This window comes from Scophthalmus maximus, chromosome 22 (genome assembly GCF_022379125.1).
Source record: "Scophthalmus maximus strain ysfricsl-2021 chromosome 22, ASM2237912v1, whole genome shotgun sequence".
Classification (NCBI taxonomy): domain Eukaryota; kingdom Metazoa; phylum Chordata; class Actinopteri; order Pleuronectiformes; family Scophthalmidae; genus Scophthalmus; species Scophthalmus maximus.
Genome location: NC_061536.1, coordinates 12,246,574 through 12,271,835, shown reverse-complemented (window position 1 = coordinate 12,271,835; position 25,262 = coordinate 12,246,574). Strand labels below are relative to the sequence as shown.

Genomic DNA, 25,262 nt, shown 5'->3' with positions numbered 1-25,262 from the left:
TCATTTTTTATTGAATCGCCGCGACCTTTAGTACAGTTAGACGTGTTCAATTTGTTCGCCGTTATTGTTTTAGGGCACAATAGAGACGGCTCTCAGGAAGTCAACAGGAATTCCTGGTATCTCGGGCTTCAGTGCAGGGATCTCTGCGGCCGCCGCTGTGACACTTTTTGAGTCAAGGAGGCTGTTCCTGTGGACGGGGTGGGACTTAACAGCTTGACCTGCTGTATATCTGACAAGTGAGCAGGGAGAGCTGCCTCTGAGATGGTCGGGGAACTTCAAAATCACACAAGTCTCTCACAGCAGCTGAGTCAGACTGCAAACCGGAGCAGCTCGGAGCTGGGACTTTGCTGCATTCCAGGACACTCAGGTAAGAGCAGTTGATGCTTTTTTTTGTTTTTTTTAGCGCTTTGTCTGAATGAGTGTTGTCACATAATATGTGTTCAGGATCATGAACAGGTCTGTGCAAATCGGTCGGTTTAAAAAAAAAAAAAAAGATTGGTGATGGGGAATTCAGCATTTTGTTCCATTTGTCTCTGAGCCCTAAAGAAAAAAGGATCAGTCGTCTCAAGGAAAAGCCCCTTCTTCCCGAGAGGCTGTGACTGAATCCAGAGTAAAACCACAGAAAAAGTGAAGAGTGTGTGTGTAGGCTGCGCTGATCGGCCAACACCCCTCTGATAAAAGGGAAAACCAAACATTCCTCGCCGATTACCTTTGACCACTGTTGAAACCACAATGTTTTACACAAGTGAGGCCAGTAAAAAAAAATTATAATCTACAAGTCAACATTGTGTCTGTGTTAACAACTCCGCAACTCCAACAATACTCAGTGGCCTCATTCATTCCTCTTTTACTTTAAATGAAACCCTGAGGGGCAGAGCAAAGACCTCATTTACACTGTGGCAGCTTATCTTCCGATTTCTCTTTCTCTTTTTTTCCTCCCAGCTAGAAAACCAGACGGTTTGTCACTCAGACAGTTTCTTGGCTGTGTTGAAGCTACGGTTAGACAAATCCTGTAATCTCTTCTGACAAATGCGTCAAACCTGAAATCAGTCAAAGTCATTCACTTTTGTTCTACTGCTGTAAACCAGTGACAGTCAATCCAAAGAAAAATTCTAAGCAACACATTATATTTTTCTTAATAACTATGAAGGTATTTTAAAAAGTCGATACGGACACTCATGACCATTTGAATTAAGAAGTGATGTCATTATAATTGGAGCTGCAATGATTACAGCTAATTGTGAAGCAACAATTTAAAATTGATTATTTGCCAAAGTCCTTTCTCTTACAAAAATGCCAAAGGCTATAAAGTTCCATGGGGCTCACACACTGTCTTCTCCTTGCTCAACATTTAAGTAAATTGAAAAATGTTTGGGTTTGGGACTGTTTGTCAGAGAAAATAAGACGTATTGATAAATCATCTTTGGCTCTAAAACACAGAAATTTCATTATTTTCCAATGTTTTACGTAGTAAACCATTAATGAGGACAATAACTGAGATTAATTGCATCCTAATCAGAATTTTAACTAGTAGTATATACCAAGGTACCTAAACAGACCAATGCAAACCATATCAAAGTATTCTGTCACCAGCAGTGAAATTAAAAAACTTATTTTTGCCAAGATGAAATTGCATTTATGTGTTTATAGCCTTTATCTACTTCAGGGAAGGAAATTGAATTTGCCAAGGTACTAAAAGCATCTGCACAGTAAATAAAGATGTTATATTATGCAAACCGCTGTCGGAACTATGAAGCTTCATGCAGCTAATGCAGGCTATTTGCATTTATGGTATGATAAGCAATCGCACAAGTCAAAGTGGATGTTCAACAACTTTAAAAAAAAGTCAAACATTAACAAAGTGGGTGGCAAACTCAAACACAACATTGTGCAGAGATACCGCTGCACCAGATGACTGCTGCCATTGTGCAAATGTTAAAAGCTTCAGTCTATTTTATACTGGCAGACGTTTCTTTGTTTTTAGTTGACCTGTAGGTTCTCACAGCCGTGATGTCGTAGCACCATCGTGACCTTTTCGTTGTTGCACTGTGTTCGGTGAAAAACAGTTCACACCTTTATTCCACTGGGATTATGAATGACAGGGGAGCACTATTTTTAACTGCAAGGTGCTCACAGGCTATTGTGAAGAATGCTTCAAAACCCGATATCCTTCTCGCGCAGTGAAGCTAATTAAGGTGGGGGGGGGGGGGGGGGGGGGGGGGGGGGGGGGGGGGGGGATTATTCCTGAAGAAAGTAACAAGTGGAAATACCTTGTCTATGATCCAAGTTTCCCCTCTCCGTTGAGTATTAAAACAGAGAGTAGGTTTGGGAGCTTCATGGTTGACTCCCCCTCCGCACCCTGAAACTGATTACAGTCACTCTTACAGCGGCAATGACATCATGTCAAACAATGCCAGTGACCTTTCAACAGACTTATAATGATGAGGTTTAAAGGGTTAAGAAGGGCATCGTTTTTGTGTTTCCAGTAATTCCATGTATGTTGTTGCAACACAGGGCATGTGGCTGTTCTAGTTCTGAAGCATTATGTCATAACGTGCCAAAGGAAATACTGTACATGGTGCTCGTGACACATGTTTGTGATCTTCCAGAGGCCAATTTCTTTTGTTATTGTGTGCAGGGGAAATTGTATGAAAAATTTAATTCATCAAAGAATTACAATATTTCTTATCCATGTGCACCAAGAACTTATGCATGAACTATGTACGAAGAATACTTGGAATTAAGGTGGATAGATTATGTAATATAGAACAAAGGTTTCAATTGGAATCTAATCCTTGTAAATTTGTCTTTGTTGATTTCTGTCTTTGTTGTTAACTACTACTGCTATTAAAAATCTAGGTAAACAAACTGGTCGAGTGAGTATTCAGAGTACACAATAAAAAAAGCAGACAGTATATAATAATTACAATGTCAATCATGAACATATTTGTGAGGAGAGTTGACAAAGACTACATTTATTTTGCTTGCCTTACAGTATCTCTATAAGGGCGAGGTTTTGAAGGCTGAGCGCCTTTGGCCTTTATCCTGGATTTTGGAACTGCCCGGGGCGTGGAAGGATCTGGGGCTGCCCAAAGACCCATAGTGAGACTATAAGGTTTGTTATGAAGTTGGAACACATACCATGTATTGTAAAACCTCATCGGTGCAATTAAAGTTCAGATCATTGATGTTATCATTATCAACAAGAATATTTTCAGTTTCACTGAAAGTGGGGAAAACTAACAGTCCGGCATAAATTAAACAAACCTATCTCTAACAAACAAAAAAATTTTTTTGTGTAATTTACAGGCAATGCTGTAAAATAATCAAACCAATTTAAGCAACTGTTTCTGTGTTATACAATTCTTTAGATCAAGATGGACGGTCAAGACATGAAGCAAAATGGCCACACTGAGGTCCATAGACCTGTGGCTGGCATTTTTCTGGAGAAGACCAAGGAGAAGATAACCATATATCAAGCCATGAAAAAACGTCTGCTTAAACCAGGGACTGCATTAGCCCTGCTTGAGGCGCAAGCTGCCACAGTGGGCATTGTAGACCCAATGAACAACAGAACACTTCCCGTTGCAGATGCTGTTAAAGAGGGAATAGTTGGACCGGAGATGAAAGAGAAACTCCTCACAGCAGAGAAAGCAATCAGTGGCTATGTAGACCCCTACACCAACCAAATAATATCTCTATTCCAAGCTATGCAAAAAGATTTGGTCCCAAGAGATAATGGATTAAGGCTGCTGGAAGCGCAGATAGCCACGCAAGGCCTGATTGATCCCACTGAGAAATCAAACATTTCTGTTGAATCGGCAATTCAAAGAGGCTACTATGAGAAGGGTTTGCTAAATGACCATATGTCCGAGCTCAAAGTTTTCTACAATCCAAGTTCACAAGAGACTCTCAATTACCAAAACCTCCTAGAGAAATGCACTGTGGAGCCAGACACGGGCCTGTTGCTCCTTCCCCTCTGCATCACCTTCAAAGGACTGCGAAGAGGCATTTCCTCCACTGAACTCTTTGAATCAAAGATCATCGACCAGGAAACATTTGATGATCTACAAAAGGGGAAAACCACAACTCAGGATGTGTTGTTGATGGAAACAGTGAAAGAATACCTGCAGGGCAAAGGCAGTATTGCAGGTATTGCTGTACTCTCATCCAATCAGAGAATGAGCATTTATCAAGCTATGAAACAAGGAATACTGATGCCTGGGACAGCCCTAGTTCTACTGGAGGCACAAGCTGCAACTGGATTCATGATTGATCCAGTAGAAAATAAAAAGTTTACTGTGGATGAGGCCATCAAGAACAAACTTTTTGGCCCAGAATATCATGCAAAACTGCGTTCTGCTGAGAGAGCAGTAACTGGATACAAAGATCCATACACAAGTGAAACCATATCTCTGTTTCAAGCACTGTCGAAAGACCTCATTGTAAAGGAGCATGGCATTCGCCTACTTGAAGCGCAAATTGCTACAGGTGGAATAATAGACCCAATCAACAGCCACAGACTTCCCACAGAAGTGGCCTTCAAGAGAGGTTACTTTGATGAAGAAATGAATGCTATACTTGAGGATGCAGGGGATGACACAAGAGGGTTTTTTGATCCAAATACAGAAGATAATCTTACCTATCTTCAGCTGATGGAAAGGTGCGTCACTGATCCTGTCACTGGACTGTGCCTCCTCCCACTCCATGGTAAGTCAGACAGGCTGAATTTCAACTTCATTGACTACGAAACAAAAATGACCTTCAAAGAAACAAAGGTGCAAGTGACATGTGGGAAGTACATGGGAATGACAGTATCTCTGTGGGAACTGCTGATGTCAGAATACTTTGATGAACAGCAGAGATGCAACTTCAGTCAGAAGTATAGAGAGGGGAAGCTCAATATCAAGATGATCATTAAAACAGTCATGGAAGTCATAGAGAAGTCTGTGAAAACAACTAAAGTTGTTTTTGAGGGTATCAGAGAAACTGTCACTGCCAAGCAGCTTTTGGAGGCAGATATCATAAGTGAAGAGGTCCTTGAGGATCTGAAAAAGGGGAAAAAGTCAGTGAAAGACATGATGGAGGATGAAAATGTAAATATGTACCTGCAGGGGAAAGACAGTATTGCAGGTATTCTGCTTCCTGATTCTCAAGTCATGACCATCTACCAGGCCAGACAGAAAGGAAAGCTGATGCCAGGAACTGCTCTGATTCTGCTGGAGGCACAGGCAGCAACAGGGTTCATTATTGACCCTATTGGAAACAGAAAGTTTTCAGTGGATGATGCTGTCAAAGCAAACATTGTTGGGCCTGATATCTGTCAAAAGCTGCGCTCAGCAGAGAAAGCAGTCACTGGGTACAAGGATCCATATGATGGAAAAATTATTTCTTTGTTCCAAGCAATGCAAAAAGATCTAATCGTAAAAGACCATGGAATTCGTCTCCTGGAGGCACAAATTGCCACTGGTGGGATCATAGACCCAGTGAACAGCCATCGGATTCCTGTCCACGTGGCCTACAAGAGGGGGTACTTCAATGAGGAAATGAATGACATCTTGAGCGATCCAAGTGATGACACCAAAGGATTTTTTGACCCTAACACCCATGAGAACCTGACATACCTGCAGCTTATACACAGATGTGTCACAGATCCCAGTACAGGTCTGTGTCTCTTGCCACTCAAAGGAAAAAGTAAAAAAATTAACATTGATGATAATCTCCGAGAACAATTCAAAACAAATGTTACTGTTAAGTATGGCAGGTTCAAGGGCAAACACACAACACTGTGGGATCTTATCAATTCAGAGTATCTGTCTGAGGACAAACGACAAGAGTTTTTCAAGCTCTTCAAGTCCAGGAAAATCACAATTGAGCAACTCATTGTGACCATTCTCGAGATCATTGAGAATAAGGAGATAAAAAAGCAAGAAGGGTTGAACTTTCAAGGTCTCAGAGGAGAGGTCTCTGTTGTGGATCTTTTGGAGCTTGAAATTGTGAATGAAGAAACATACAACAGCCTGATCCATGGACAGCTGACAAGCACTGATGTGACCAACATGGACAGTGTGAGGGACTACCTACAAGGAAAAAGCTGTGTAGCCGGGGTGATACTGCAACCTTCCAATCAGAAGTTCAGCATCTATGAGGCACAGAGAATTGGTATTCTCACACCTTGCACTGCCCTTTGCCTCCTTGAAGCACAAGCAGCCACAGGGTTCATTGTCGATCCCCTGAAGAACAAAAAACTTACAGTGGAACATGCTCTCAGAGAAAAGGTAATTGGTCCACATATATATGAAAATCTTTTGTCTGCAGAGAGGGCTGTCACTGGTTACACAGATCCATACACTGGTCAAAAGATCTCACTCTTCCAAGCCTTGCAAAAGGATTTAATTGTCAAGCAGCATGGCATCCGTTTACTTGAGGCCCAGATCGCTACAGGTGGCATCATCGATCCATTAAAGTGTCTTCACCTACCCCTCGAGGTTGCCTACAGGAAAGGATATTTTGATGCAGAACTTAATGAAATCCTGACAGATCCAACTGATGACACAAAAGGATTTTTTGACCCAAAGACACAAGACAATTTGACATACATGGAGATGCTAGGCAGATGTGTTAAAGACAAGGAAACTGGACTGTGTCTCTTGCCACTGAATAACACACAAAGAGCTTCTGGAACAAATACAAAAATGTATACTGACACAGAGATAAAGCAAGAGTTTAAAAAGACAGTTGTAAACATATCTGTAGCACGCTACTCAGGAAAATCAGTTTCTTTATGGGACCTGATTCACTCTAGGTACTTCACTGAGGAACAGCGGCTGGAATTCATTGAAAAATACGGAACAAAGAAGATAACCACTGAAACCATAATCACACAAGTGATTTCCACCATTGAAAAACTGGAAAAGAGTGAAACGGCTGAAATGATAATAGGCCTGAGAAAGCCTGTCTCTGCACAACAGCTTCTGAATTCTGATATCATTGATGTGGATACATTCAAACAGGTAAAAGACAGAAAGCTTACTCTTGAAGCAGTGACCCAACGTGAATCAGTGAGAGGATACCTGAAGGGGACTGGAAGCATTGCTGGAATTAAGGTTCATCCATCCAAGAAAGTAATGAGCATTTATGAAGCAAAAACCGAAGATCTGTTGACACCTGGTATTGCACTTCTACTGCTTGAAGCACAGGCTGCAACAGGATGGGTGATTGATCCACTGAAAAACAAGTTCTATGCTGTTGATGAGGCAGCAAGAGAGAAAGTAATTGGACCAGATGTACACGAGCACCTTCTCTCAGCTGAACGAGCTGTCACTGGCTATAAAGATCCATATACAGATGCAACAATATCACTGTTTGAGGCGATGAACGAACAGCTGATTCAAAGAAATGATGGCATTCGTCTTCTTGAAGCACAGATGGCAACTGGAGGAATCATTGACCCGAATCTAAGCCACCGGCTACCTGTCCATGTTGCAATTAAAAAGGGCTATCTTGATGAAGAGATGAGCAAAATTCTGTTGAACCCCACTAAGGATTCAAAGGGATTCTTTGACCCAAATACAAAAGAAAACGTCTCTTATCGTCAGCTGATAAATCAATGTGAGAATGATCCTGAAACTGGGCTACTTCTTCTAGCCCTGCATGAAGAGAAGTCCGATGTGTTCCATACAGATGAACAAATTGAGCTTGCTTTCAAAAACACAACTTTTACCATGAATGCGGGAAAGTATAAAAATGAAGAGGTGAAAATGTGGGACGTGTTGCTCTCTGAATACATATCAGAACAAAAAAGGAAGCAGCTCATTCAACAATATGAGACAGGAGCCCTGAAAATAGGGGACATCATTGAAATACTCACAGTTATCATTACAGAGGTATCATCCAAAGAAAAAAAGTTCAAAGGACTAAGAAAGCAGGTCTCAGCCAGTGAATTGTATGAGTCAAAGATAATCTCAAAAGAGCTTTTTACACAGATCATACAAGGAGAGGTAACAGAAGAGAATGTTGACAAAATGGAGTCAATTCAAAAGTACCTTGGAGCTACAAATTGTATAGCAGGTGTCCGAGTTGAATCTACAAAGAAAGTTCTAAGCATCTATGAAGCCAAAACAAGAGGGCTGCTAACTCCTGGTACATCTCTTGTGCTGTTGGAAGCCCAAGCAGCAACTGGTTTTGTCATAGACCCAGTGAACAACAAAAAACTTTCTGTGGAGGAAGCTGCAGCTCAAGGAGTGGTTGGCAATGAGTGGAAAAACAAACTGCTTTCAGCGGAAAGGGCGGTTACAGGATATAAAGACCCATACACTGGAAACACAATTTCTTTGTTCCAGGCCTTGCAAAAGGATCTTATTGTCAAGGATCATGGAATTCGGCTTCTTGAAGCGCAAATTGCAACAGGGGGCATAATTGACCCGATCCACAGTCACAGGGTGCCTGTCCAGGTGGCATACCAAAGGGGTTACTTTGATGAAGAAATGAACCAGATCTTGTCTGATCCTGATGATGACACCAAGGGCTTCTTCGACCCCAACACACATGAGAACCTCACCTATCTCCAGCTGGTAGAGAGATGTGTCATTGATCCCATCACAGGCCTAAGTTTACTGGTGATTGTGAAGAAAGGAGAGTTCTATTTCTTTGTTGATGAGGCTACAAAGCTCATTCTGAAATCTACCACAACAACCAGAGCAGGAGGAAAATACCAAGGAAAAACAGTGTGTCTGTGGGATCTGCTTTACTCCAAATACATCTCTGAGGAAAAGAGGAGAGAGCTTGTGCAACAGTACAAGTCTGGATCAATCACAATTGAACGCTTTCTGGAAATTATTCTGACAGTCATTCAGCAGCAAACAAAAACCTCATCCACAACAATTGTCACATGCCAACCACCAGAAACCAAAGTGGACAGCAGCACAACAAAATCTACCATCACCACCACTACAATCACAGAGACAAGTCAAGTTCCATCGTTCCATGGAATCAGGAAGGATGTCACTGCTAATGAGCTGCTTGAATCAAAGATCATCACTGAGGACCTCTACAAAGGTCTTAAGTCTGGAAAAGTCACAGTGACAGAAATCAGTGAAATGGACTCAGTGCGTAAGTACCTTGAGGGGACCAACAGCATTGCAGGAGTGTACCTGCAGTCCACCAAAGAGACCCTGAGTATCTACGAAGCCAAAAGCAAAGGCTTGCTGACCCCTGGTACTTCTCTGGTTTTGCTGGAAGCCCAAGCTGCTACTGGCTTTGTCATTGACCCAGTGAACAACAAGAAACTGTCAGTAGACGAGGCTGTTGCTCAAAGAGTGCTTGGCAATGAGTGGAAAAACAAACTGCTTTCAGCAGAAAGAGCTGTCACAGGATACAAGGATCCCTATACTGGAAAAACAATTTCTTTATTCCAGGCCTTGAAAAAAGATCTCATTGTGAAAGATCATGGAATTCGTCTTCTCGAAGCGCAAATTGCCACAGGAGGCATAATTGATCCAGTCTACAGTCACAGAGTGCCTGTGCAAGTGGCATATGAAAGAGGTTACTTTGATGAAGAAATGAACCAGATCTTGTCTGATCCTGATGATGACACCAAGGGCTTCTTCGACCCCAACACTAAAGAGAACCTCACCTATCTTCAGCTGGTAGAGAGATGTGTCATTGATCCCATCACAGGCTTAAGTTTACTGGTGATTGTGAAGAAAGGAGAGTTCTATTTCTTTGTTGATGAGGCTACAAAGCTCATTCTGAAATCTACCACAACAACCGGAGCAGGAGGAAAATACCAAGGAAAAACAGTGTGTCTCTGGGATCTGCTTTACTCCAAATACATCTCTGAGGAAAAGAGGAGAGACCTTGTGCAACAGTACAAGTCTGGATCAATCACAATTGAACGCTTTCTGGAAATTATTCTGACAATCATTCAGCAGCAAACAAAAACCTCATCCAGAACAATTGTAACATGCCAACCACCAGAAAACAAACTGGACAGCAGCACAACAAAAACATCATCCACAACAATTGTCACATGCCAACCACCAGAAACCAAAGCGGACAGCAGCACAACAAAATCTACCATCACCACCACTACAATCACAGAGACAAGTCAAGTTCCATCGTTCCATGGAATCAGGAAGGATGTCACTGCTAATGAGCTTCTTGAATCAAAGATCATCACTGAGGACCTCTACAAAGGTCTTAAGTCTGGAAAAGTCACAGTGACAGAAATCAGTGAAATGGACTCAGTGCGTAAGTACCTTGAGGGGACCAACAGCATTGCAGGAGTGTACCTGCAGTCCACCAAAGAGACCCTGAGTATCTACGAAGCCAAAAGCAAAGGCTTGCTGACCCCTGGTACTTCTCTGGTTTTGCTGGAAGCCCAAGCTGCTACTGGCTTTGTCATTGACCCAGTGAACAACAAGAAACTGTCAGTAGACGAGGCTGTTGCTCAAAGAGTGCTTGGCAATGAGTGGAAAAACAAACTGCTTTCAGCAGAAAGAGCTGTCACAGGATACAAGGATCCCTATACTGGAAAAACAATTTCTTTATTCCAGGCCTTGAAAAAAGATCTCATTGTGAAAGATCATGGAATTCGTCTTCTCGAAGCGCAAATTGCCACAGGAGGCATAATTGATCCAGTCTACAGTCACAGAGTGCCTGTGCAAGTGGCATATGAAAGAGGTTACTTTGATGAAGAAATGAACCAGATCTTGTCTGATCCTGATGATGACACCAAGGGCTTCTTCGACCCCAACACTAAAGAGAACCTCACCTATCTTCAGCTGGTAGAGAGATGTGTCATTGATCCCATCACAGGCTTAAGTTTACTGGTGATTGTGAAGAAAGGAGAGTTCTATTTCTTTGTTGATGAGGCTACAAAGCTCATTCTGAAATCTACCACAACAACCGGAGCAGGAGGAAAATACCAAGGAAAAACAGTGTGTCTCTGGGATCTGCTTTACTCCAAATACATCTCTGAGGAAAAGAGGAGAGACCTTGTGCAACAGTACAAGTCTGGATCAATCACAATTGAACGCTTTCTGGAAATTATTCTGACAATCATTCAGCAGCAAACAAAAACCTCATCCACAACAATTGTCACATGCCAACCACCAGAAACCAAAGTGGACAGCAGCACAACAAAATCTACCATCACCACCACTACAATCACAGAGACAAGTCAAGTTCCATCGTTCCATGGAATCAGGAAGGATGTCACTGCTAATGAGCTGCTTGAATCAAAGATCATCACTGAGGACCTCTACAAAGGTCTTAAGTCTGGAAAAGTCACAGTGACAGAAATCAGTGAAATGGACTCAGTGCGTAAGTACCTTGAGGGGACCAACAGCATTGCAGGAGTGTACCTGCAGTCCACCAAAGAGACCCTGAGTATCTACGAAGCCAAAAGCAAAGGCTTGCTGACCCCTGGTACTTCTCTGGTTTTGCTGGAAGCCCAAGCTGCTACTGGCTTTGTCATTGACCCAGTGAACAACAAGAAACTGTCAGTAGACGAGGCTGTTGCTCAAAGAGTGCTTGGCAATGAGTGGAAAAACAAACTGCTTTCAGCAGAAAGAGCTGTCACAGGATACAAGGATCCCTATACTGGAAAAACAATTTCTTTATTCCAGGCCTTGAAAAAAGATCTCATTGTGAAAGATCATGGAATTCGTCTTCTCGAAGCGCAAATTGCCACAGGAGGCATAATTGATCCAGTCTACAGTCACAGAGTGCCTGTGCAAGTGGCATATGAAAGAGGTTACTTTGATGAAGAAATGAACCAGATCTTGTCTGATCCTGATGATGACACCAAGGGCTTCTTCGACCCCAACACTAAAGAGAACCTCACCTATCTTCAGCTGGTAGAGAGATGTGTCATTGATCCCATCACAGGCTTAAGTTTACTGGTGATTGTGAAGAAAGGAGAGTTCTATTTCTTTGTTGATGAGGCTACAAAGCTCATTCTGAAATCTACCACAACAACCGGAGCAGGAGGAAAATACCAAGGAAAAACAGTGTGTCTCTGGGATCTGCTTTACTCCAAATACATCTCTGAGGAAAAGAGGAGAGACCTTGTGCAACAGTACAAGTCTGGATCAATCACAATTGAACGCTTTCTGGAAATTATTCTGACAATCATTCAGCAGCAAACAAAAACCTCATCCAGAACAATTGTAACATGCCAACCACCAGAAAACAAACTGGACAGCAGCACAACAAAAACATCATCCACAACAATTGTCACATGCCAACCACCAGAAACCAAAGCGGACAGCAGCACAACAAAATCTACCATCACCACCACTACAATCACAGAGACAAGTCAAGTTCCATCGTTCCATGGAATCAGGAAGGATGTCACTGCTAATGAGCTTCTTGAATCAAAGATCATCACTGAGGACCTCTACAAAGGTCTTAAGTCTGGAAAAGTCACAGTGACAGAAATCAGTGAAATGGACTCAGTGCGTAAGTACCTTGAGGGGACCAACAGCATTGCAGGAGTGTACCTGCAGTCCACCAAAGAGACCCTGAGTATCTACGAAGCCAAAAGCAAAGGCTTGCTGACCCCTGGTACTTCTCTGGTTTTGCTGGAAGCCCAAGCTGCTACTGGCTTTGTCATTGACCCAGTGAACAACAAGAAACTGTCAGTAGACGAGGCTGTTGCTCAAAGAGTGCTTGGCAATGAGTGGAAAAACAAACTGCTTTCAGCAGAAAGAGCTGTCACAGGATACAAGGATCCCTATACTGGAAAAACAATTTCTTTATTCCAGGCCTTGAAAAAAGATCTCATTGTGAAAGATCATGGAATTCGTCTTCTCGAAGCGCAAATTGCCACAGGAGGCATAATTGATCCAGTCTACAGTCACAGAGTGCCTGTGCAAGTGGCATATGAAAGAGGTTACTTTGATGAAGAAATGAACCAGATCTTGTCTGATCCTGATGATGACACCAAGGGCTTCTTCGACCCCAACACTAAAGAGAACCTCACCTATCTTCAGCTGGTAGAGAGATGTGTCATTGATCCCATCACAGGCTTAAGTTTACTGGTGATTGTGAAGAAAGGAGAGTTCTATTTCTTTGTTGATGAGGCTACAAAGCTCATTCTGAAATCTACCACAACAACCGGAGCAGGAGGAAAATACCAAGGAAAAACAGTGTGTCTCTGGGATCTGCTTTACTCCAAATACATCTCTGAGGAAAAGAGGAGAGACCTTGTGCAACAGTACAAGTCTGGATCAATCACAATTGAACGCTTTCTGGAAATTATTCTGACAATCATTCAGCAGCAAACAAAAACCTCATCCACAACAATTGTCACATGCCAACCACCAGAAACCAAAGTGGACAGCAGCACAACAAAATCTACCATCACCACCACTACAATCACAGAGACAAGTCAAGTTCCATCGTTCCATGGAATCAGGAAGGATGTCACTGCTAATGAGCTTCTTGAATCAAAGATCATCACTGAGGACCTCTACAAAGGTCTTAAGTCTGGAAAAGTCACAGTGACAGAAATCAGTGAAATGGACTCAGTGCGTAAGTACCTTGAGGGGACCAACAGCATTGCAGGAGTGTACCTGCAGTCCACCAAAGAGACCCTGAGTATCTACGAAGCCAAAAGCAAAGGCTTGCTGACCCCTGGTACTTCTCTGGTTTTGCTGGAAGCCCAAGCTGCTACTGGCTTTGTCATTGACCCAGTGAACAACAAGAAACTGTCAGTAGACGAGGCTGTTGCTCAAAGAGTGCTTGGCAATGAGTGGAAAAACAAACTGCTTTCAGCAGAAAGAGCTGTCACAGGATACAAGGATCCCTATACTGGAAAAACAATTTCTTTATTCCAGGCCTTGAAAAAAGATCTCATTGTGAAAGATCATGGAATTCGTCTTCTCGAAGCGCAAATTGCCACAGGAGGCATAATTGATCCAGTCTACAGTCACAGAGTGCCTGTGCAAGTGGCATATGAAAGAGGTTACTTTGATGAAGAAATGAACCAGATCTTGTCTGATCCTGATGATGACACCAAGGGCTTCTTCGACCCCAACACTAAAGAGAACCTCACCTATCTTCAGCTGGTAGAGAGATGTGTCATTGATCCCATCACAGGCTTAAGTTTACTGGTGATTGTGAAGAAAGGAGAGTTCTATTTCTTTGTTGATGAGGCTACAAAGCTCATTCTGAAATCTACCACAACAACCGGAGCAGGAGGAAAATACCAAGGAAAAACAGTGTGTCTCTGGGATCTGCTTTACTCCAAATACATCTCTGAGGAAAAGAGGAGAGACCTTGTGCAACAGTACAAGTCTGGATCAATCACAATTGAACGCTTTCTGGAAATTATTCTGACAATCATTCAGCAGCAAACAAAAACCTCATCCAGAACAATTGTAACATGCCAACCACCAGAAAACAAAGTGGACAGCAGCACAACAAAAACATCATCCACAACAATTGTCACATGCCAACCACCAGAAACCAAAGCGGACAGCAGCACAACAAAATCTACCATCACCACCACTACAATCACAGAGACAAGTCAAGTTCCATCGTTCCATGGAATCAGGAAGGATGTCACTGCTAATGAGCTTCTTGAATCAAAGATCATCACTGAGGACCTCTACAAAGGTCTTAAGTCTGGAAAAGTCACAGTGACAGAAATCAGTGAAATGGACTCAGTGCGTAAGTACCTTGAGGGGACCAACAGCATTGCAGGAGTGTACCTGCAGTCCACCAAAGAGACCCTGAGTATCTACGAAGCCAAAAGCAAAGGCTTGCTGACCCCTGGTACTTCTCTGGTTTTGCTGGAAGCCCAAGCTGCTACTGGCTTTGTCATTGACCCAGTGAACAACAAGAAACTGTCAGTAGACGAGGCTGTTGCTCAAAGAGTGCTTGGCAATGAGTGGAAAAACAAACTGCTTTCAGCAGAAAGAGCTGTCACAGGATACAAGGATCCCTATACTGGAAAAACAATTTCTTTATTCCAGGCCTTGAAAAAAGATCTCATTGTGAAAGATCATGGAATTCGTCTTCTCGAAGCGCAAATTGCCACAGGAGGCATAATTGATCCAGTCTACAGTCACAGAGTGCCTGTGCAAGTGGCATATGAAAGAGGTTACTTTGATGAAGAAATGAACCAGATCTTGTCTGATCCTGATGATGACACCAAGGGCTTCTTCGACCCCAACACTAAAGAGAACCTCACCTATCTTCAGCTGGTAGAGAGATGTGTCATTGATCCCATCACAGGCTTAAGTTTACTGGTGATTGTGAAGAAAGGAGAGTTCTATTTCTTTGTTGATGAGGCTACAAAGCTCATTCTGAAATCTACCACAACAACCGGAGCAGGAGGAAAATACCAAGGAAAAACAGTGTGTCTCTGGGATCTGCTTTACTCCAAATACATCTCTGAGGAAAAGAGGAGAGACCTTGTGCAACAGTACAAGTCTGGATCAATCACAATTGAACGCTTTCTGGAAATTATTCTGACAATCATTCAGCAGCAAACAAAAACCTCATCCACAACAATTGTCACATGCCAACCACCAGAAACCAAAGTGGACAGCAGCACAACAAAATCTACCATCACCACCACTACAATCACAGAGACAAGTCAAGTTCCATCGTTCCATGGAATCAGGAAGGATGTCACTGCTAATGAGCTGCTTGAATCAAAGATCATCACTGAGGACCTCTACAAAGGTCTTAAGTCTGGAAAAGTCACAGTGACAGAAATCAGTGAAATGGACTCAGTGCGTAAGTACCTTGAGGGGACCAACAGCATTGGAGGAGTGTACCTGCAGTCCACCAAAGAGACCCTGAGTATCTACGAAGCCAAAAGCAAAGGCTTGCTGACCCCTGGTACTTCTCTGGTTTTGCTGGAAGCCCAAGCTGCTACTGGCTTTGTCATTGACCCAGTGAACAACAAGAAACTGTCAGTAGACGAGGCTGTTGCTCAAAGAGTGCTTGGCAATGAGTGGAAAAACAAACTGCTTTCAGCAGAAAGAGCTGTCACAGGATACAAGGATCCCTATACTGGAAAAACAATTTCTTTATTCCAGGCCTTGAAAAAAGATCTCATTGTGAAAGATCATGGAATTCGTCTTCTCGAAGCGCAAATTGCCACAGGAGGCATAATTGATCCAGTCTACAGTCACAGAGTGCCTGTGCAAGTGGCATATGAAAGAGGTTACTTTGATGAAGAAATGAACCAGATCTTGTCTGATCCTGATGATGACACCAAGGGCTTCTTCGACCCCAACACTAAAGAGAACCTCACCTATCTTCAGCTGGTAGAGAGATGTGTCATTGATCCCATCACAGGCTTAAGTTTACTGGTGATTGTGAAGAAAGGAGAGTTCTATTTCTTTGTTGATGAGGCTACAAAGCTCATTCTGAAATCTACCACAACAACCGGAGCAGGAGGAAAATACCAAGGAAAAACAGTGTGTCTCTGGGATCTGCTTTACTCCAAATACATCTCTGAGGAAAAGAGGAGAGACCTTGTGCAACAGTACAAGTCTGGATCAATCACAATTGAACGCTTTCTGGAAATTATTCTGACAATCATTCAGCAGCAAACAAAAACCTCATCCAGAACAATTGTAACATGCCAACCACCAGAAAACAAAGTGGACAGCAGCACAACAAAAACATCATCCACAACAATTGTCACATGCCAACCACCAGAAACCAAAGCGGACAGCAGCACAACAAAATCTACCATCACCACCACTACAATCACAGAGACAAGTCAAGTTCCATCGTTCCATGGAATCAGGAAGGATGTCACTGCTAATGAGCTGCTTGAATCAAAGATCATCACTGAGGACCTCTACAAAGGTCTTAAGTCTGGAAAAGTCACAGTGACAGAAATCAGTGAAATGGACTCAGTGCGTAAGTACCTTGAGGGGACCAACAGCATTGCAGGAGTGTACCTGCAGTCCACCAAAGAGACCCTGAGTATCTACGAAGCCAAAAGCAAAGGCTTGCTGACCCCTGGTACTTCTCTGGTTTTGCTGGAAGCCCAAGCTGCTACTGGCTTTGTCATTGACCCAGTGAACAACAAGAAACTGTCAGTAGACGAGGCTGTTGCTCAAAGAGTGCTTGGCAATGAGTGGAAAAACAAACTGCTTTCAGCAGAAAGAGCCGTCACAGGATACAAGGATCCCTACACTGGAAACACAATTTCTCTATTCCAGGCCTTGAAAAAAGATCTCATTGTGAAAGATCATGGAATTCGTCTTCTCGAAGCGCAAATTGCCACAGGAGGCATAATTGATCCAGTGTACAGTCACAGAGTGCCTGTCCAAGTGGCATATGAAAGAGGTTACTTTGATGAAGAAATGAACCAGATCTTGTCTGATCCTGATGATGACACCAAGGGCTTCTTCGACCCCAACACTAAAGAGAACCTCACCTATCTTCAGCTGGTAGAGAGATGTGTCATTGATCCCATCACAGGCTTAAGTTTACTGGTGATTGTGAAGAAAGGAGAGTTCTATTTCTTTGTTGATGAGGCTACAAAGCTCATTCTGAAATCTACCACAACAACCGGAGCAGGAGGAAAATACCAAGGAGAAACAGTGTGTCTCTGGGATCTGCTTTACTCCAAATACATCTCTGAGGAAAAGAGGAGAGACCTTGTGCAACAGTACAAGTCTGGATCAATCACAATTGAACACTTTCTGGAAATTATTCTGACAATCATTCAGCAGCAAACAAAAACCTCATCCACAACAATTGTAACATGCCAACCACCAGAAACCAAAGTGGACAGCAGCACAACAAAAACATCATCCACAACAATTGTCACATGCCAACCACCAGAAACCAAAGTGGACAGCAGCACAACAAAATCTACCATCACCACCACTACAATCACAGAGACAAGTCAAGTTCCATCGTTCCATGGAATCAGGAAGGATGTCACTGCTAATGAGCTGCTTGAATCGAAGATCATCACTGAGGACCTCTACAAAGGTCTTAAGTCTGGAAAAGTCACAGTGACAGAAATCAGTGAAATGGACTCAGTGCGTAAGTACCTTGAGGGGACCAACAGCATTGCAGGAGTGTACCTGCAGTCCACCAAAGAGACCCTGAGTATCTACGAAGCCAAAAGCAAAGGCTTGCTGACCCCTGGTACTTCTCTGGTTTTGCTGGAAGCCCAAGCTGCTACTGGCTTTGTCATTGACCCAGTGAACAACAAGAAACTGTCAGTAGACGAGGCTGTTGCTCAAAGAGTGCTTGGCAATGAGTGGAAAAACAAACTGCTTTCAGCAGAAAGAGCCGTCACAGGATACAAGGATCCCTACACTGGAAACACAATTTCTCTATTCCAGGCCTTGAAAAAAGATCTCATTGTGAAAGATCATGGAATTCGTCTTCTCGAAGCGCAAATTGCCACAGGAGGCATAATTGATCCAGTCTACAGTCACAGAGTGCCTGTGCAAGTGGCATATGAAAGAGGTTACTTTGATGAAGAAATGAACCAGATCTTGTCTGATCCTGATGATGACACCAAGGGCTTCTTCGACCCCAACACTAAAGAGAACCTCACCTATCTCCAGCTGGTAGAAAGATGTGTCACTGATCCTATTACAGGTCTTAGCTTACTCCCCTTGCGCAGGTGAAGGAAAAAATTAGTTTTAGTCTTAAGTTCATGTTGTCCATACAGAATATGGAGTGAAAAATACTTTATATGTATACTGTACTGCAAAAATGTTTTCTATGGTATCATAGGAGGATTTGCTTTTTTAAGTTTTGATCACCACTTTCTTTGATTGGTCCAATTGTTCCTTTGAGCCAGCATAAAAAAACAGAGCTGTGGCACTGACACCAAATAGGAATTCAGCCACTGTGAAAACTGTGATCTAAATTAATATACCTGTCCTTAAATGTAGACAGAAGATTCTAAATGCCACATACAAATTTGACAGGTTTAATACTATTGTTTTTTACCTGTGTTTAGCCAAATGCCAAATTTATGTTGTGAAAAAAATGTGTCACTTTCATAAGTGTAATATATATTTGTGGCTTTGGTTTTTACTGGTTTTCAATCTTTGTTTTACCTACTTCTAATCTTCTTTGACTATATGCCTGGTAGAAACTGATGTATAATACTGTTTGGATTCATGCTACTTCCTGATTTATCACTAATGTTTCTTGATATGTGGGCTCAATGGATTTGAGAATTTTTACACTGGTCATAATGTATTACAGCATCTGGGCAAAAGCTTTGTATGTGTTTTAAGTAATATGGTAAATCTTTCCTGATCAAACTGTGGCCCAATAAATGACATATGAATACTAAAGCTTTTTTTTTTTTCATCAATAGTTTTAATACTTGCAAAAATGTTATATCATTGTGTACAAGACTCTCTAATGTAAGTTAGACTGTAAAGGGGTTCTTCGTACGGCAAGATGACAGAAAACATTAAGGAAAAACTAGGACGTGGGTTCACTTGATGGAAAAGACCAGCACCGTTTCCAGACTTAAACCCCATGGAGGTGGTTTGATATGAACTAGACAGAATGTGAAGCAACCCACAAGTGCAACACCTTTGTGGGAACCTTCGCAACAGAGTTAGGCCAACAATGTCCGTTGTGGAGAGAAGTGTGTTTGTCTTACATTGAGACAAATTTCAGTGAGAAAGACAATGAAGGTGTTCCAAAACGTATGACTGGTAGTGTAAATGTATTTGAATCAGGTTTTTTCAAACCCTTAGTTTCTGCATTTGTTTTGTGTTAACATGAACAATATACATATAAAGCAACATTTACAATTAAACAAAGTGTAAAATAACCTCATTACTTAAACAACATAATATACAAAGAGGAATGTTAAAAGACATGTGAGAGAGTGAAAATACATTTTTGGAACCAAATGAGTGTCAGTGCTACTATAGTTTGTCCAGCAGCTGGCGAATGTCTTCTTGGCCACGGTAAATTTTCTTAAGTCCTCTTGGGAGATAGCGGCAGGATGAAAGGTTGAGGTAACTAAGAGCCGTCAATTGGCTGATGACTGACCTGCAAGATAAAGTACAGACAAGAAAGATAATGTAAAAATCTGCAGCGCTCAGGACTTACAAATGTGAACGCTTGAGTCATGCTCAGTTCTGTATATCTGCAGACTCCTTAGAAGTCTGGAGTGGCAGAAATAAGAGGGACTATTATACACCGGGTACCTGAGAGCAGGTGGCGTGACCCTCGTCCCACTCAGGTTGAGTGAGCGCAGGGTGTCCGCCTCTGTTGCCTGGGCGAGGTATCTCATGGCTATCTCCAGGTCTTCCTCGGTGAAGAGTTGATTAGCAATGTCAAGCTGCTGCAAAGTCTGACTCCACTTCTGGGTCACCTGGTGAAGTCCCTTCTTAGGTGCCGACGAGCCGACGTGGCTGCTGTAATAGTGTCCCCAGAAGAGACACTCGAGCTCTGCCAAATCACAGAGAAAGTAAAGAGGGAAGTATTAATGAATATTTGGGCTTTGAAAGGCAAATATAGATCATTGATATTGCAAACACACATGGGTATTTTTAATTCAGTTTAATTCGAAATAATTACTCAACATTTACAAAAGTAAATAAGTGTGTTTCTATGGTTCCAGTAAATTTTTCACACCGTTGTACTAAATATGAAAATCGTCTAGGGCTGCAACTAACGATTACTTTCATTATCGTTTAATCTGACGATTATTTTCTCGATTAATAGATTAGTTTTTTGGTCCATAAAATGGGGAAAATGTTGATTGTGTTTCCCCAAACCCCCAAGTTGATGTTTTTTTTTCTCCACACGCCAAAGATATTTAGTTCGCTGTCACAGAGGAGAAAAGAAACCAGAAAAAATTCACATTTAAGAAGCTGAAATCAGAGGATTATGACTTTTTATTCCTCATAAAAACTACTTGAACCGATTAATCGATTATCAAAATAGTTGCCGATTAATTTAGTAGTCGATTACTAATCGATTACTAATCGATGTTGCAACTCTAAAATTATCAAACTAAGCCTTTCAGCATGGGCTCCAATAACATCTCATTAATAAATCACAATGATGTCACTTCATAACCATCATTCAACAAAGGGAAAGCATAGCATTTCATACATTAGGCCTACCGAGACAGGGTAACGCAGCGAGACCCGACGGTGTTATTCTGGTACAGCCTCGCAAGTCCAGCACCCGCAGCCTCGTGGAGCCGAACAGAGTGTCCAACAAGTCCTTGTCGGTCATGTAGGAATACGACGTGGTCGCCATACATAGCTCCTCCAGCAGTGGGAAGCCCAACGCTGAATCAGCAGCACTGCGCATCGTTTTGTGCCGAAGTCTGACGTTCAGCATCCGGAAGGTCTGATCGGAATTTACGATAGATGTACTCGTTCCGTGGGTCAACACGGTGGGATACTGATTCATCGCATGCAGGCAGGTGAGTACAAGTAATTTACAGTGGACGAGACAGACTTAAGAGGTTGCAACTATTGATTGGTTTCATTATCAATCGTTAAAATTAGTATTTCCTTGTTTAATTGTTTGTCTACGCAATGTACATTTAAAAAAGGTAATAACGAAAATGCCCATTATATTTTATAAGATATTTTTAAAGTCCAAAAGACATTCAGTTGACAATGATCTATAAACAAAGAGAAGCATCACATTCTACTCATCTGAAATGCTGGTATCAAAAAAAATGAAGAAAACAAAATATCAAATGAATATCTAATTTCTTTTCTGTCAATCGGCTAATATTTAGATGTTCCATCGCTAACAGAATTTCATTTTAAATGTTCATTTAAGCTTAAATTCATTATTTATAATGATCCTTTTATAAACAGTGTCAGTTAAAACATTATTATAAAAATGCCTTTGTATTTTTACATCTCAAAATCCACATAATTTTATTTTTTTCTTTTACCTTGAGTTTAGGGCATGCCCCCTGTAGTGCCTGGATGCAAAGGGAAAGTTCACATTCTTTACTGTCGAGCCTCGTGTTGACCTCCAGGAACTCCAAATCAGGACAGTATCCCCTCTGGCAAATCAAACACAACGTTTTTTTAAGTGTTCTTTCATTCGTTCTTACTGGTTCTGACTGATGAATTAAAAAAAGACACGTGGAAAGAAGCTTACGGTTATGGCAGAAAGAAGTCTGTCATTCTTTAGTCCGTGAGTGAGCCACATCTGCTTGATCTGGCTCCCATGGTTTTCCAGGTACTCCAGGAGACCTTCAACCTGAAACTACAGCAAAAAAAACATAATTTTTCTAACCATGAAACTAACAAGTGCTCTGTGACTGGACCTGAGACGTACTTCTGAATACTGGAGATTAATGCTCTGCAGCGACCGGCTGTGCAGACCGAGTACTTGGAAGGCGCTCGCCGTCAGGCCGGTGCAGTAAGAGAGCGCGAGGGAGCGGAGATGAGGGCAGAACTGCGAGACAACCTAAAATATGATCACAACACAAATAGAAAAAGATAAAAAATACAAGAGTTAACACTGGAAAACAAGTTCAATACTTTGTATGCAGAAAAAACAGCAATGTGTTATTGATTGGGCAATTTGTTAAGAAAATAATTGTCCCCAAAAATATGTAAATATATATTTTAAAATGCCTCTTATAATATATAATTATTATAGGAAGTACTTCCTATAATTTTTGTCAATGTCTTACCTAATAACAAACCTGTCAAATAGGGCTAATTAGGACTGTAACGCATGACTACTTCCATGAGAATCTGCAGATTAATGTTTTTAAATGTTTATAATAATATAATTGATACATTTTTACAAGAAAATCGAAATGGAAAAAATGCCCATCATAAACATTCCAAAAAAGAAAATAAGAAAAAATTCTCACATTGAAAGTCTAGAACTAGAAAATGTTCATCAAGTTTTCCCAGATTATTTTTGAAACTTGATAAATCCATCAACTGAAGTTATAATTACCATCGAATAATAAAGTTGAAAGAGACTAGTATTATATCTGACTTACCCCGACGGCATAGTCAACGTTCTTTTTCCAGTGACAGAGAGAAAAGTCTCGCAGTTGAGAAAATCTGAAGAAATAGAAACTACAGTTTATTCCTTCCATTACAACACAATAGTAAAAACATAAGCACAAACTAGATAACAGTTCACATAATGGACATGTCAAACATCTTTCTAAAACTAATACAACAGACCTGTTTGAAGCCAGCCAGTCAAAAGTCCCCTTAATCTTCTGTTCGGTTTTGGGCAGCTGTGTTTTCCCTGGTGCGATCCAGCAGTGACCTACAGTCACCTGACGCCACAGGACGGGACTGGAGGCTGCAGCATTCCACAGGCGACACACTCTCCCCGCCCTGCACCAGAACCGCGGGCGGAAAACAGGGATTTAGTTCAGTGTGGAATAAAATGATTAAAGTTTATATTGATATCAGGAAACGTATGATTATTACTTATGCTGATAACAAAACTTTGTGTATTTTCAGGTGTCTCCAAGTAACTAAATCAGAGCTCAAACAATTATTCAATCAAAATCTTTGATCGATCAATAGAAAAATATGTGATTACCTGCATAGAAAGGGCACGGCGCCATCTTGGACAACCACCATCTGAAAAATATTAATCAGCACCTCCTCGGGGAGACTCTCACCCCATCTGTGGTCGACTGCTTTCTGTGGCACAAAAGGAGCAGCGGCCTCCTGCGTCTTGATAACCGGATTATTTGCCAGTGCGGCTTTGGCACGGACTGTCTTTTTTTTCTTTATTGGTTTGGCTTTTAACTTTCCTTTAACAAGCTTTTTCTTTTTTCTTCCCTTCTTCGGAGGCATCCAGGCTGAGCCATCGTACTGAGACGTGCTGCTCGATATGACGAGAAGCATGTCTTCCCCTTGGTGGACGGTGTAGCCGAGCTGGGCAGGCCTGGAGACTCTGGCCTTCTTCTGCTTCTTTGTTTTTTTTGCATTTTTCGGCTCACCTGCACTCCTCTTCAACGATGCTTTCTTTGACTTTGGTCCATCTCCTCCCTGACCTGGTATATTTGAAGTGCTTGGTGCAATGTTGTCTTTGCTTTCACTGTGGGTTGACGCTTCTGCACCAGAGGAATCCATCGTGGATGCTACCTAGTCCTTGAGGCTGCATTCCAAGAAAACCAGACGTCGGGAGAGAAGTGACATATCAGCATCTGTAAATAGAATCAGGATAACATCTGTTATCTAACATCAGGGCCACAATGACACACAGCTGCACAATCTGGTGCAATACAGCAGAATACTTCCTGCACCAGGGATATATGATGAGGAAAACAGCAAAACTCAAATATGTTCAAAAACCAATACAATTAAAAAAAACTGGTATGAGATAATTAGTGATTCACAAGTGTACAGATGTGACACACATCTGTATAAATGAGGCTTTATCTGTGATACACATACACAACATGGCATCTGGCATATTTTTGTGGCACACAACAGGAATATCCAGTGGTGAAAATGAACTACAATAACGAAAATACTTCACTACCTTCTATATATTTCATGTTGTTATAGACTTTTTTACTACAGCTTTTTTATATAACCTCAATGCAACATTAATTATAAGATGAATGCACTCTTAAGAAGAGGCAACTCTGCATAAAGAGTATCAAGGCTGCAGCAAACAATTCTTTCATTTGTTACTGATCAATATTTTCTTTAATGCATTGCTCACAAGTTTCGCCTGTGCAATGTCGGAAGTTATTGTTATTATTATTATTATTATTATATATATAAAAATATACTGGGACAAAAGAATGCATCAAATTCTTACATCTGTCTCCACCTCTTCAGACAACCACGTCCATTCACCCATTCATTCATTACTGCCGGCGATTTTAAAGACTATCAAACAATATACAAATACTTTTTTTAAAAACGTTGTCGAATCAACATTTAGTTGAAGGCAACGTTACTTTGTTTTGCTAAATTAACAGATTGGCTGTTCGATAAACGCCAATTAAGCTAACCGGTGATACAAAACAGCTACTTCACAAGTCGCCGTGCAACAAAACGTAGCAGGGAAACGTCACAACGTCAACAAGTACTACTAAAATGTGTGAGGAATACTTTCTGGAATAAAAACGAGCATTTCTCGCTCCGTGTTGTTGTTTCTACATTACCTGCAGCTGTTGCTAGCTCAGAGTTAACTGCTAACTTCCTGGTTCCCACAATGCATTTCCTCTTCTTCTTCTTCTTCTGTGGTTGTTTTGGCGGTTGGCAAACAAACATTTCTTCATCCCCTCTGCGATTGGTGGAGAGCTC

General features: G+C 41.6%; 2 protein-coding genes across 7 annotated transcripts; one reads left to right on the top strand and one right to left on the bottom strand.

The window, feature by feature from the left end:
• The first annotated feature begins 223 nt into the window (after positions 1 to 223).
• Positions 224 to 19,310, top strand: eppk1 (epiplakin 1). 5 transcript variants are annotated; one of them, XM_047330162.1, is made up of 4 exons: positions 224 to 367; positions 2,996 to 3,115; positions 3,372 to 12,286; positions 13,361 to 19,310. In XM_047330162.1, the coding sequence occupies exons 3-4, from the start codon at positions 3,378 to 3,380 to the stop codon at positions 18,627 to 18,629; spliced, it is 14,178 nt and encodes a 4,725-aa protein (XP_047186118.1). In that variant the 5' UTR covers positions 224 to 367; positions 2,996 to 3,115; positions 3,372 to 3,377; the 3' UTR covers positions 18,630 to 19,310. The 5 variants fall into 5 exon arrangements, with proteins under 5 accessions (XP_047186118.1, XP_047186120.1, XP_047186119.1 ...); XM_047330164.1 differs by having other exon boundaries at positions 3,372 to 13,360; positions 14,501 to 19,310; XM_047330163.1 differs by having other exon boundaries at positions 3,372 to 14,458; positions 15,533 to 19,310.
• A 2-nt stretch (positions 19,311 to 19,312) lies between these two features.
• fbxl6 (F-box and leucine-rich repeat protein 6) lies at positions 19,313 to 25,253 on the bottom strand. Of its 2 annotated transcripts, none has more exons than XM_035621308.2 (10): positions 25,121 to 25,253; positions 23,536 to 24,148; positions 23,166 to 23,324; positions 22,976 to 23,039; positions 22,294 to 22,425; positions 22,114 to 22,221; positions 21,902 to 22,015; positions 21,108 to 21,393; positions 20,184 to 20,427; positions 19,313 to 20,025 (listed from the first exon to the last, which is right to left on the bottom strand). In XM_035621308.2, exons 2-10 carry the CDS (start codon positions 24,072 to 24,074, stop codon positions 19,899 to 19,901), a joined length of 1,773 nt encoding a protein of 590 aa, XP_035477201.1. In that variant the 5' UTR covers positions 24,075 to 24,148; positions 25,121 to 25,253; the 3' UTR covers positions 19,313 to 19,898. The 2 variants fall into 2 exon arrangements, with proteins under 2 accessions (XP_035477201.1, XP_035477202.1); XM_035621309.2 differs by having other exon boundaries at positions 21,108 to 21,339; positions 25,121 to 25,252.
• Positions 25,254 to 25,262: the final 9 nt, after the last annotated feature.

Excerpts from the sequence above, each read along its gene's own strand:
- eppk1 (XM_047330160.1), top strand. The coding sequence starts at position 3,378 with ATGGACGGTCAAGACATGAAGCAAAATGGCCACACTGAGGTCCATAGA.
- fbxl6 (XM_035621308.2), bottom strand. The coding sequence starts at position 24,074 with ATGGATTCCTCTGGTGCAGAAGCGTCAACCCACAGTGAAAGCAAAGAC. Across the intron at positions 23,040-23,165 it reads GACTGGCTGGCTTCAAACAG|ATTTTCTCAACTGCGAGACT; the intron begins GTCTGTTGTATT and ends CTATTTCTTCAG. Across the intron at positions 21,394-21,901 it reads GGGCATGCCCTAAACTCAAG|TATCCCACCGTGTTGACCCA; the intron begins GTAAAAGAAAAA and ends GCGATGAATCAG.